This window comes from Passer domesticus, chromosome 1, assembly GCF_036417665.1.
Source record: "Passer domesticus isolate bPasDom1 chromosome 1, bPasDom1.hap1, whole genome shotgun sequence".
Taxonomy (NCBI): Eukaryota; Metazoa; Chordata; class Aves; order Passeriformes; family Passeridae; genus Passer; species Passer domesticus.
Window position 1 is genome coordinate 74,597,307 of NC_087474.1, and position 13,850 is coordinate 74,611,156.

Sequence of the window (13,850 nt, forward strand, 5' to 3'; positions counted from 1 at the left end):
TGCACACAGAACACAGCCTAATACATGCTGATGCTAGCTTCTAGATGGAAAGACTTTTTCAGCTTGCTGTGCAAGGGAAAAATAACTTCAAGCCCTCCAGCTTCATGAGCTGCAGTGGGGAGAGAGGACTGCTCATGTGAGTTAGCCTCCTATGCACTGTAACCTCCAAAAATGCCAGTCCTTCTACCAAACATTTAAAAATGTCTGTAGTGAGACAAGAAAGACATCAAGATTTGGAGCAGATTTAAAGCAGGGTTTTAAGATGTGAGTTCTCTGGTCTGTGCCTAACTGCTTTGTGTGCTCTTTTGTTGTGTGTGTGTGTGCAAACACACTTGCTGATACATGAATGTATGTTGCTTACATATGACTGTCTGATTAGGCCTTGTAATAATAAGGACTGTAGGACACTACTGTGTAAAAGTATACATTGTACCAAAAAACTTAAAACAAGATGAGAGCTCAGTTTCACTTGGAAATAATGCAGTAAACATGGGAAAACACACAGAAAAAAAAAGTTGTGGAAAAAAATTGTAATAAAGTAATGGTGGCTGAAGTTCCTTATTGCTTGTGAAAACCAGAGGACCTAAGGCAAAGCTTTGGAAAATTGCACATTTATAGCTTTTATTTCCATGTTATTTCTATACACTTGGAAATAAATTCTGATTTTTCTTTTTCTTCTTGGCATGTGGGGCTTGAAGCACAAGGGAGCTTCTCACCACAAGAAAAAAAAGTGGAGAGCCAGGATTCATGAACTCTTTCAAAGGTATGTCAGATAAGGGCTATTTTGTAATTCCATCTAGTGTACTTTCCTTCTAAAGTTCTTTCAGTTCTTTACAGATATTAATGAAGGAAACTTCTCCCAAACAAAGGACCTCAGGACTAGAAAAATTGAGCCTGTACATTTGAAAGAGGTCTCTGTTTTGGATTATCTCTGTTTTCAGATACCCAGCTTGGACTCTAGTTTTTAAGAGCTGCACACAGTGCACTTCAAAAGGTGGCCAAATGGCTTGTCTCAGCATCCTTCACCTTTGCCTCTGAATTAGTCTTAGAGAGTGAAGGAAATAGGAATTGAAGCAAAGTTTTTGTGATCAATGACCTTGAGATAAATACATGCATCAAATTACCTGTAAAGAAATGAAGAGATGAAATAAAACCCCTCATGAATAGAGCAAAGGAAGCCATGTTCTGCTGTGACAGCTGATGAGCATGCTGCTGAGTACAAAAGAGGCCTAACTTCACTGAATAAATTATTGTCTTCAATCTAATACTCAGAGAAAGGAGAAAAATGGTGCAACTAGGAAAGAGATCAAATGTGGTTATTTAAATGTTTGATGTTCAGTAATGAAAACTGTTTACCTTCATAATTGTGTATTAGCAGCTAATAAAGGCAATAGATACAGTAGTTTAAAAGTAATAAAATCAACAACAAAGTGTATTTAATTTTAAATTGAATTGCAAGCAAATGGGCATCCTAATGAACCCCTGTGTCAATGCAACTCTAACCAAATTAAGTGAAATAATTTCCATCATGAGAAGCGAAGTAAGTACAAAGTTCCAAACAACTTCTCTCCTTGAGAATGCTCTAACTTCTCAGATATTTCAGATCCATGAGTTAGAGCCATTCAAGAGTCATCTTTTGTTATACTGCTGTTCAGGACAGCTAGATTCAAGTTGATGTGATTAAAGCTCAGGGATAAAACTTCAAATATGCTTGACCCTGTGCTTCACATATTCATTTAGCACTTGAATCTTGTCCTTATTTCTTGTCAGTCCTGGCTTGGGCAAAACTTCCATGTACTTCATTGCCACTAGCATCCACACAGACCTTCCAACTGATTCAGTTATTGCTTAGGAATTTAATTGTGATACAATTCTACTGTAGAGGAATCTGGAAAACAGTTTAGCTATGAAGCAGTGGTAATTTTGCTGATAATATGTAACTATGTACATATTCAAAAGAAAAGAAATAAGCAACATCTGAATAGAAACTGATTTGTAGCAATGTCCTATGATCTTGGGGACAGGAGCATCTGTGTCAGAAGAGGGGAATTGGAAGCATATGTTACCTAAGTAGTATGTATGCATGAGTCTGGGATGTTTAGCATGACTGTAATTTTCTTAATGGAGATCCATGTTAATCTTTACAAATATGGAGACCTCTCATGTAATCACCTAGCATGCAAGGGGGGAAAATGGGAATGATGGCACTGGTACTGAATTGTTCAAAACCAAATCAGAATATACTGAAGGAATACTTCAGAAATGCAGTCCAGAGAAATGTTGTTGATTTTGAGTTTCCCTTCCCTTCCCTTCCCTTCCCTTCCCTTCCCTTCCCTTCCCTTCCCTTCCCTTCCCTTCCCTTCCCTTCCCTTCCCTTCCCTTCCCTTCCCTTCCCTTCCCTTCCCTTCCCTTCCCTTCCCTTCCCTTCCCTTCCCTTCCCTTCCCTTCCCTTCCCTTCCCTTCCCTTCCCTTCCCTTCCCTTCCCTTCCCTTCCCTTCCCTTCCCTTCCCTTCCCTCCATCATTCCATGGCTAAAGCCTTAGCCGAGTGCCTAGCTTGGGAACATAAGACAGCCTGCTCTCTGATGCCTGTGTTGTAGCCATCCCAGTCAATCCTGCATTGCAGGTGCACCTGATGCAGTGGTTTTTCCTTGGCTCCATGCAGCTCCTCTCAGGAAGCTGCAGGGAGTTCCCTTGACCTCCAGGATGGCTCAGGGGCAGCCCAGAGCCATGAACGTCTTGCTGAGCCTCCACCTTCTGAGACCCACCATGTCTTTGTGCCTGCACTAGCTCCACCTGCAGTGTGGCTGGAATGTCACCAGCACTGGTGTGACTGACTGACCCGCCCTGGCCTCCTAAAGCACATTGTGGGAGAAAGAGCTGATGTGTTTCGAAGCCAGCAGAGCATCTACAGATGTTTTTACTTAGGGTCAATAATATTTAGATGCTGATGACACTTAGGAATAGATGAATTACTTATGGTTCTGCATCTGTTGAAAGATGGGATGGGATTGCCAAAACATGCAGCTTTATAGTGCTCATTGTAAATGACTTATTTTTGCATTTGCTCCTGCTGTGTTCTAGGAATGAGGTTTTCTCATAGGGTACTGTGCCTTTTGTGTATCCGGTCCACTAAGAAAGGCAGCATTGGGTTATCCAGTGTTGGGCTATTCTTGCACTATTTGCTGATATTCTGTGTTGCTGTAGTGACCTTTCTTCAAAAATAAAAACCCAACAGCTTTGAGTTTATATAAAGTACCCCCCAAATCGCTTTAAATACAAAAGAAGTTAACATGTGAATAACAAGGAAGGTTCTGTGGTTCACATACACCTGAAAGTTTGTGTATGTGCATGTATATAATTGGTACATGTACCTTTTGTCCTGTATCTATTATGAAGATTTATAAATTGTGTAAGATATACATATAAAATTACAAGACTTTTTTGGAAAAAATAAGTCAACAAAAAAGTAACATTTTTAAAAAGAGAATTAGTTTTATTTTAGTGGTTTTTGAGCAACTTAGGTCCCAAAGAATCAGTGTTTTCTAAAAACCTGTCCAAGTTTATTGAAGCTGTCAGTCAGTTCTCAAGGTGGTGACAGAGGCAATGGCTTCCACTGAAATATTCTTAACCTGGATCTTAAGTCCCAGTGCCAGACAGAGTTGATTACAAACAGGCAGTGAAAGCTGGGGCTCCTTATGTCAGCCTGTGAAGCAGACTGACAAATACTGGTCTTGTTTTTATTTTTTTTCTCTTTTTAATGCTGCTTTTTGAAGCCTAGGTATGTCTCTGCTTCTTCACACTCTTGTTTCTCCTGGGTGCCCTGCAAGTCTAACGGTATGTTAGAGGAAAACATCAAAATGTTGTATTTCCATCAGTGAGTGCTTTCTGTGTGTGCATTGCAGTTAATTTCTTTCCCATTCTTCTCATTCTACCCTCTGCAGAGTGGGAAGTCAGCTACTGAAAACAGAGCAGAGTGGAATTGAAGAAGAAATGGTAGCCAGCTTTGGTAACCTTACAGATGTGAATACTGGATTAAATGGAGCAGCAGGACCTCGTGGGAAGGTGAGATTCTATATGAGTGCTCTTTTCCCTCATGTGAACTGCTGAATCACTGGATCAATTGCATTCCATTATTATATTTTGTTTTGGTTTGGATTTTTTATCTTTTTGCAGTTTAAGAGGATAGAATTTAGCAGGTTTCAAAATATGCTTTCCAGCAAAAGTAACCATATGCTTAAAGAGAATGTCTAAAGCTATTAATGATGAATCATTTGGGCATGGCAAGAGTTCTTCAAAACAGTTTGTCAGCGCTGGCCAAGCAAAGTCTTTCAGCAAGAGATGAGACAGCTATGCCACCATGCAAATGAGACAGGCTTGAAATATGATGAATCTTCTATCTCCTTTTCCTACTCGACTGACACTCGCTTTGAGGAAGGTTGTAAATGCAAGAGAGATTGTGGTATAATTCCTCAGACTGGCGTTTCTGCCCCCCAGTCACTATTCGATTATCTTCCAAATTGCTGTGTTTCAGAGAGATAAAGATTTTTTATGGCTTGCTGACTTGAAACAACCAGAAGAGCCAGAAAAGAGATGGCTAACCGGCCATGCATAGTAATTCCATTGGTAAATGACAAAATCTTTGTTTGTATGACATTTCCAAAGTTACTACAGAAGATGAATCTAAAATACAAAATGTCACATTTGGCATGCAAAACTATCACAATATATTTCAGTATAAAATTCATAGAGGCGTTTAATTTAGAATGTGTTTAATAACGAAGGCTGCCTGCATCAGTAATCCTGCCTTGAGGTTTAAAAAGATTGTCTTATTTATTCATATAATGTTAATTTTTTTTATATATGATTCAGAAACCAAAAATATTAAGGTTAAATCTTCATTGTTAATTAAGATTTTCTAATTAAGCTGAAAATAATTGTCATTCAGATTAGTTGTTAAGTATGGTTTGTGTTGAGAAACAAAAGAAGTTTAACAAATTCAACTGTTTATTTAACTGCTTAATTTAATTCCAGAAGCTTTCTATCTATATGGAAATATGCTATCTCTTCCAAAATAAATCCAAGACAGGATTAAAGAAGAGATTATTAGCTACTGTAGGCTTAAACTGTGAGACCCCTAAACCTAGTAGTCAAGGTAGCCATGTGATTCCTAAGTGTGGCACGGGTTCTGATACCCAGTTGCATTAAAAGAAGATCCAGCACTAGTCTTTTCTCAAAATAATGCAAGAAATTGATTTATCGGGGAAAAGCGAAACAACAATGCTGATTTTAAGCACTATATAATTAGTTATGGTAGAAACAGTTTTATCCATTCAAATCAACACTGGAGCCTAACGGGGCATCCCTGTTGTTGTTGCCTGACCCTGCAGATTGCATTTGGGCAGCACCAAAATATCTTCTGGTACAGTGGGACAGACCCTACGCCATTATTCAGGCAAAGTTGAGTAAAGATCATGCTATTGTGCCTGTTGCCTTCCACAAACCTCCACACTGGGAATCGCAGCATACAAGGAAAGCACCAGAAAAGCATTTCCTTACTAAATATTCTGAAACTCAGACAACATGCCGTCAACAGCAAGTGGCAGATGTTTTCTTTTGTCTGGACTTGGAATAAAGGTGCCTGTAGGGAGTTTTTATTAAACTCAACACGTGTTGCACTTTGATTAGTATTTTTAAGAGAATCTGATTATGATAATCAGAAGGTGAAAGGATAGTCTGCATGTTACACAGCACTAATAGCTTTGACAAGGCTAATAATTAGTATAAAAACATGGCCTGCCCTGTCTTTCTCTCTGTGCCTGCAGCCTGCTCACCACATCTTGTATTGTGCCAGTCTTGAAAAGCATGCTATATTTTTGAAGGTATTGTTTTCCAGTTAATTCTGCCTCATTATTGTAGGGTAGTGTATTCTGGTGTCATACTTCACTGGCTCCGCCTTCCCCCAAGGATGCTGAACATTTTATTAGTAGTATTTGTATTGTTTTTCCTTTTATCTACCATCTCTATGACTTTTGACCTCCCTAATTGCAGATCCTTGGTAAGCAGTAGGTAATTGCAGGTTGAACAAGAAGCGTGTTGTCTGCTTTTCAGTAGTTATTTTCTGGAAGAAATTTGTCCTTGCTAATTGTATGGTTAAAGTGAGCCCAGCCCAGATCAGTAACTCTCAGCCTTCTCCCTAGGTTGACTGCTCCAAGATGCCACAGCCGCTAGAAATTCACCTCAGATGCCTGAGGGGAGTCAAAGATAAGGTCCCTAAAGGCCTCTACACTCTCAAAGTTTCTGTTCTCAGCCGCTTAGGTGGTTCCTTGGTGGAGCTGGAGGAGCAGCCTCAGGCCAGGACGACGCGGCCTGTTAGTCATGGTGGAAACTTCTACAACACTGAAATCTACTTTGGACAAAGTATCCAGACAGTAAGCAACACTTCATAAATATGCTGTCTTTGCTTTGAAAGTTAAAACACATCCTCCCCTTCTCCTTTAGGCTTATATATTTAATGCATTCCATCATGTTAATAATTTATTTAATAATTTAAGGTGCAATTTAGGAAGGTGCAATTTTTTTCCCCCTAGGTTAACCCTCATCACTCACTTTAAGGGTGCCAAACATATGCTACATCATCTAGTGTTGTCAGCTAATTTTAAATTTTACTTTTATTCTCTCTTATCTATGCAGCTTGTCAGCTATGTAATTTGATTTCTGTAAAGTAGCTTTAGAATAATAAATGAATGAGTGGGTGTATATAAACACATGAATGCCCAAATCCTTCTGTGAGTTTTTAGCTCCATTGACCCCCATTTGCCAAAAAAGCAGCATTTGGATTATTTTGGAAGGAGCCCAAACACTTGAGGCTCTATTCTGTCTTTTGCAACTGAGGCACACATATTTTCCTGTCTAAGCATGCTGTGCATGGCAGGATTGTTGTGTGTCAGTTGCTCACTGTTGTAGCTAATGCCTGGTGCTGGTTGGAGCACTGGTCTCCAATAAACTCTCTGGCACATGAAAGCTTCTTTACAGTTTGAAAAACAATCTTCATCTCTCTCAGTGTGGTTTTTTTCGGAGGTTTTTTTTTTTTTTTTTGGTGCATGTTATGAGGCATTGTAGAATGAGGAGTCTTTTCTGTTTTCAGTTGTTATTTTGTCATATGTCCTGAATGGTAGATTTCCTCCTCCATGTGTTCTGTTGTGTAGATACAGAATAGACAGACAGCACCTATCCCAAAGAGCTTTCAGATAAACTTTTCTGTGTGGCACTGATGTCTTCAGTTACTTGCAGATAATAATTTCAGATGTTGGGTTTGTTATACATAAAGTGCTGCTAAGTCACATTTTCTGCTTTTTAATTGTTTATCACCTGTAATTTATAACGAACAATGTCTGTAAGTACAGCTATTGGTGCAAAAGGAATTGCATGTGTAGAGAGGGAAACTGCAAATGGGACTTTGACATGTTAAAACAAATCCAGACATCTGTCAGAGAAATCACTGAGCTGTGATTCCCTCCTAGGCAGGATGCACCTGTCTGGGTCACTTGCCTTGAAGTACTGTCTTGAAAGGAGAAGGCTGGGTGCTAGGACTGAATAACTCTAGCATGTCCTGCTTCTTACTTTTAGCATCACATATCTTCTTGGTCTTTGCAGGTTTTGCACTTTCAGGTTTGCTTCAAAGTTCTCTTGGAGCTTCACAGGGGACATTTAGTTAGCCTCTTCACCAAACTTAATTTTTAGTTTAGTGAACTGGGGTGCAGGAATTGGCAAGTGCCCTTAAAATAGAGGAAGGGGAGAAGCTGGATTCAATGACCTGCTGGTAATGCCCTATCTTCATTACTGAGTGATGTACAGCAAAAGCTGTAATTTTAGAGAATCCTCTCCACCAGTTCATTTTGGAGACAGAGGGTATGTTTTACCTTGGATAACTCTACCTTTCTGTTCTTCCACCTTGGTAGTGGTTCACAACCTTAAGGTATGTTTGAAAAGAAACCCTTAGGCTGTGTGCTGAGATATGAGGCAAATTTTAGGCTTCAAATGGTTAGCATCTACCACATGACTTAGGGTAAGTAGTGAGGTCTTAGTGGTGAGCTTCATGTGAGGATCTGGGTTTGAACAGAATCTTACACACAGCACTGCTGCACTGGGATATATTATGGTGTGAGAAATAGAAGCACTCAGAAATGAAGAATATGCTTTTGTTTCTACCGGCCAGAATAATAATAGGAGTTCAGTCTAAACATGGTGAAAATGAAGACATGCATGCTTGATATTGAAGGAAAGCCTAATTTTAACTAATATATTAGAGAAATTGTTCCAGAACACTACAGCCTTCCAAAAATAATAACCCTGTCATGTCGGCAAAGTTGGTGTCAGCGTGGGTTACCTGCTGCGTACAGAAAGTGCTGGTCATGTAAGTTAGATCTGCCTCAGGGCTAGTCTGACTTGCACACCCGACCTTTCAAAAATGTTTTTTGTTCATTAATCAATGTTCTTTGCTCCAGCTTGCCAGCTTCCCCTCTTTCCGCTCCTTCATTGTCCTCCTTTTTAGTTTGTCAACCTACCTCCCCCAGTAACCTCTGACTACATACTAGACAGAGGCTCCTAATAGCTCCAGTTGAATTTTATTTATCCTTCAGTAAGGCCAGACAGTCACACAAGTCATTTATTTTTCTTAAATTATGCTGAAAGAAACATGTATGAATGCTTTGGATTGTGGTAAAACATGATTGCTGTTTCAAATGACTTTTTACAATTTTATGAATAGCAATGAACTGCATGATATGAAGGGAACTTGTTTTAGACTCAGCATTTCTAGGATATTTTCATGTATTTAGTTTCTGTAAGTTGGCTTTAGGCTTTGATAGATTAAGTCTGTATGGTTTAGGCAAAGTGAGAGCTATTCTGAAGTTTCACCTACATTGTAAAACAAACTCAATGTGAATTTGAGATTAAAAAATCGTGGTATAGGGTAACTGGTGGTGAAAGAGCTTTGTTCCTAAAATTCCAATATATTTTTGCACTGCCAGGTTTTTCTCAGGTCTGGAACGGAAGTTGAGTAAGGACAGGATAGGAAAGGAGATGTGATGCTTACTGTCCATAGAGTAAGGCAATTATGCAGCTAGGTCGTCCTTGGCAGCATCTGTTCAGAGGTGGCTGCATCATCTTTACACTAGAATAAGGATTTTACAATTATAACTTCCTTATTTCTGTCATATGGTGGTTAAGATCCTACTATAGAGAAGATCTAAGCAGTCAGTAATTTTTTTTGGATCATGGTGTATTTAAAACAATGTTTTACTCCACAGGATTATGTCTCAATGTCAGCAAGTCCAGATTACAGTTTTCATCTTAATGATGACTTGAAGAACACAAATGAGTTGCAGTATGCAGAAGTTTAATTTCACTCATAAAAAGAAAATGCTGTTTTTTTTTTATTTTTTCTTTTTATTTATTTTTTTTTTCCTGGCTGGCTTTTCTAAAGTTCAGCAGACATTAAAATAATTGTATGAAACAATTACAACAATAAGAACAAATTTCATTTTTCAGAATCAAAATATTCATTGGCTTCAATGGAATAAAAGTCAGAGTGTGGTAAAAATGCTTCTCTTCTTTTAAAAAACTATTTTCAGCTATAATTTCAATTATCAGGACCAAAATGTTTTGTTGAAAACTACCAACTTTGCCTACAGGTAGGAACCTTTAAGGAATGTGTTCCTATTTGAAGTATTTGCAATTTCTGAAACACTTCTTTAGAAAAAATTATTGTCCATTAAGTGGAGTTTTATTCAGAATGGGAAGTTCAGATAGGAAATTTTCAGCTATTGTGAAGGGCACTATGAGCCAATGAGGCTGCCTGCAAGTGACATTTAAAAAACATTCATTATGCTGTCCAGTCATCTGGGAAGTCAGTCCAGCACTGCTGAACAGAAACGGGGACAATTGTGTCAGGGCTGAACTCCCCAAATTTGTTTTTAACCCCGGTCTTGCTGCATCCACTTGTCATCAATCCTTATTCTGTGAGAGCCTTTCAAAACTGGCACTTCAGCTAAAGAGGTGTGAGCTCCACAAGTGTATAAGCAGTGGTACTACACATTTTTCCCCAGCGTACCTGGAACTTGGGATAGAACTGAGTCTGTTCATATGCATGAAAAGATACCATTGCAGAACAGTTCACAGAACTGAGGGTTTTTAAAGAGTATATCAACTGGTTAATATTTATGTATCAGCGTGGTGAGGTACTAGCAATATTATAACAGTAGCTGGGTACCATTTTGTTTTACTTGAGGGAAATTCAATATGAATAAAACAGCAACTTTTCAAACATGACATTTAATCCACTCATGTAAATCATACCAGGAGATCTATTATTCATTATTAAAAGGGCACCATATTTTTATTATACTGAAAATGAAACACAAATGCTGTGAAAAATTTAGTGCCTTTTCCTGAAGTTTCAGGACACTTATCATGCAGTCATCTAGCAGGGGCTGACACTCATTTTAAAATATAGCTACAAAATTAATAAATTTGAACTCTTTTGCTTGGAACAAGAGGATGTTCTATTTCACTGAATGAGGGATTTATTATTTATTTAAGCCTTCCTAAATACTTCAGATAGCAAAGTCTTTTGATAATGTTCACATTTGGAGTTAGATTTGTAATGACTAAAGTTCATATCTTTGTTGTTATTACTCATTTCCAGCATTTTCTTCCCTGAAGTGCATTTTGAAAACTACATATATCAGAAACTGATTAACATGACCTTAGGTATTAATTCTTAAAATATGATGAAACAAACAGTTTCAAGGACATTATTTTCTGTATGTCAGCAGCTGTCTAAGTACTGTGATGCTTTTAATTATTACAAACCAAGGTATCATTAGGAAAAGTAGACCACAAACTTCCCTTTCCCCTTCCTCCTCTTCTCCTGGTTTATTTTATTCTTGAATGAAAAGCTTTCACAAGTGAAGAACATCTAGCTCTAGGACACTATAGGACATAACATAAGAGTTTGATACAGTACGAAGAAAAGATAGTGCTTGGCAGTGCCAGAGGACTTTCAAAATGAGAGCCACTTAAATTTTCTCTGGATACAATTATTTGTAGTTGGGATGAAAAGGTGCTACGTGAACCTTTCAGTAAATTCAAGAACTAAGCTTATACAGACACTTGTATTTATTTGAAGACTGCAGTGCTGATGTTTTTTTCACAGAGAAGGAAATGATATTTTTTACTGCTTTTATTCTGTTTGTATGAGTTTGTTTGGGGGTCTGGTCTTTGGCTGCCATTTGCTAGATATCTCTGCAACAACTCCTCAAAATGCACATTCTCAGAGCAATTCTTACAAAACTATTGCATATTAGAATCTGTTGTGTCTACTTTGTTTAGTACTGTGCAATTTATTTACATATCAAAAAGGTTACTACTTATTACAAAACAAAACAAAAGAAAAGTTTTGTTTTTTGGTGATTAATTTGAGTTACTTTTCAAACGTTGTCTGGTCATTGTGCTCCAGTGGAAGTTTTTCTTCGAAACACCTGCTGGAATGCAGTGTATGTGCTGGATCTCCTTAAAGCAATGCAAGCTGCCCAAAAAACTCAGAAATGTGACCTATGTTACAATGCATCATATCTGACTAGAGGAAAGTATGTAGCCTGCTTTGGTAAATCTAGCAGACATATGTTAAACATCAAAAGTGTCTGGGGACAGCATTTTATTTTGGACCACTCCATGGTTTATTCCCCACTTAATTGGAAATTATATCTGTAAGAGAGCTTGACGTGAGCCATAGGACACAATAGTTGTAAAAAAGTCGTACATTATCTAGGGCAAACCCGCAGGAAAGCAGAATGCAATCTCTGCCTGTATCCTTAGGTCCACGTGAATCCCAAACAACAGAGAACACCAAAAACAAAATTATTGCCAGCCCCAACAAAAAAATTCAGTGATTGGAAACAAAGAGCATCTCCATGACTCACCAGAGCTGACAGTCTGAAACTGTGAAAAGGGACTTAAACTGTGTTTCAGTCCAGATTTACAAGTCATGGGAGCCAGCAAAACACCCTCAGAAAATGATTTTATTTTTTTGCCTTAACATATCTGGTTTTAAAGCATTTCACATTTTAAATAATTATCTGTGAGCTCAGAATGAGCAGGCTAGTTACAAAGCTGTACTACAGGAATGGGAAGAGTACTTTATGCAACCAAAGAACAAAAAGTGATCCTGCTTAATCACGCAATTTTTAAGCAGAGCACACAAGGAAGAAGGATTTTGTTCTCAGAGGTTGCTCTTCCTCTCCTCTTCTGGAGAGAAAGCAGAGCCTAACCAAGTCTGGACTATCCAGGTATGCTGAAGGATCATGAACTCCGGATTGTCACTGCTTCCCTTGTGAAGTGAGTTTTGCTATATCCCTGGCCTATGGTTGAACAGATTGCTACCTGAGGTGTGATGAGGAATCCAGAACAGCATCAGGGAAGACACATGAGGTGGAGCAGCTGCTGGACCAAGAAAGAGAGGAAAGCTGCCTGCTCCTCCTCTGGAGCCTGGGGCAAGCAGAGCGGCACTGCTGCGTGACTCAGCCCTGCATGCCGAACAAGCCACGTCTTTGTGAGACTCCTTGGCTCCAAGTGGTTTCTGGGCAAAGTACGTGTCCTCTTGACACAAAAGAAATAAACTTTGCTGTATCGTGTCTGTAGTCCATGTTATCCTGGGAAACTCATGCTCTGACCGTGCTGAAATCAGTCTCAGGGATAAATAAGTGGAATGGGAGTGTCAGGAGAATGAACTGGGGTTCCTGCTTCCCTCTTACAAAGACAGTTTCTCCCTCACAAGATGAGGTCAGAATCCACCCAGGCCAGTATATCACCAGAAGCACTTGGGGAGGCGGGAGCTGGATGTACCATACATTACTACTCCCTGCTGGTCCAAGAGCAGAAAAGAATTAGCAGCAGATGTGCCAGGACAATTAGCAACAGATGCAGAGGCTAAAGCTCACAGAATGCAAACATTACTCCTCTATATTAGGGAAGATAAAAGGCCAGATTCTGGTCCTCTGGTGTAAGGTACTTGTGCATGAGATGCTGTTGGAGCTAACTATGGGCTGAGTTATCACTCCTAGAGGAGAGGCAGGCAATGGGGAATTGTTGCTGCTCTGGTGGCATGGGGGAGGGCAGGTATTTGCATTGGGGCACTCGGTGTGGCTCCGGGAAGATACTGGGGTGATTTGGCACAGCGTGGCAGGAGGAATCTTGCTCGCTGCCACCACTGAAAGCAGTGAATAAATTGCCTGCTTACAAATACTGCTGCCCTGTACTCCTGGCAGATCATGAGCCTGAGCTTGTGTGCTGTGGCCCAACAGCTTCTGTTCCACAGTCTACTGCTGTCAGGGAGGCCAGGTGCCAGGAAAGATGGTGGTACTGCTTAAAGACCTGCAAGCTGCACAGAGAGGAGTCAGGGAGTCATTTTACCCGTGCCAGTCTTGAAAGGCCTATTCTTTTCAAGAACAGGGGAAAAAATAATTGTGGGGAAATTAATGACATGTCACTGTATGGTCCTCCTCTGATTTGTGTGTTATTTTGCATTCAGATACCTGTTCGAAGACAGGCAGTGATGGAAAGCTGGGGAAATAAGTTTTCAGCTATTCCAGAACATTCTGGTGATAGATAGGGACTTTTGGAAAAACCCTAATAACATGATATTTTATTTTTACTTTAGCCTAGGTTTCTATTGCCTCCCCTCTGGCCTTTTATAAATTTCAGAGTTACACAAACACTTCCTAAGAATGCCCTTCTCCCTGCCTGTATGCTGGCCTTGCACATAAACAGGGAGAGCTTGAAATCTGGTTGT

General features: G+C 39.4%; 1 protein-coding gene across 2 annotated transcripts in view; it reads left to right on the plus strand.

Annotated features, from left to right (window-relative positions):
- The window catches only part of LOC135303298 (uncharacterized), a 205,314-nt gene that overhangs the window by 139,529 nt on the left and 51,935 nt on the right, over positions 1–13,850 (plus strand). For both annotated transcript variants that reach the window (XM_064424951.1, XM_064424955.1), the window contains exons 9-11: positions 699–763; positions 3,943–4,063; positions 6,199–6,429. In XM_064424951.1, coding sequence (XP_064281021.1) covers positions 699–763; positions 3,943–4,063; positions 6,199–6,429 — 417 coding nt within the window. The remainder of the gene's footprint in view (positions 1–698; positions 764–3,942; positions 4,064–6,198; positions 6,430–13,850) is intronic.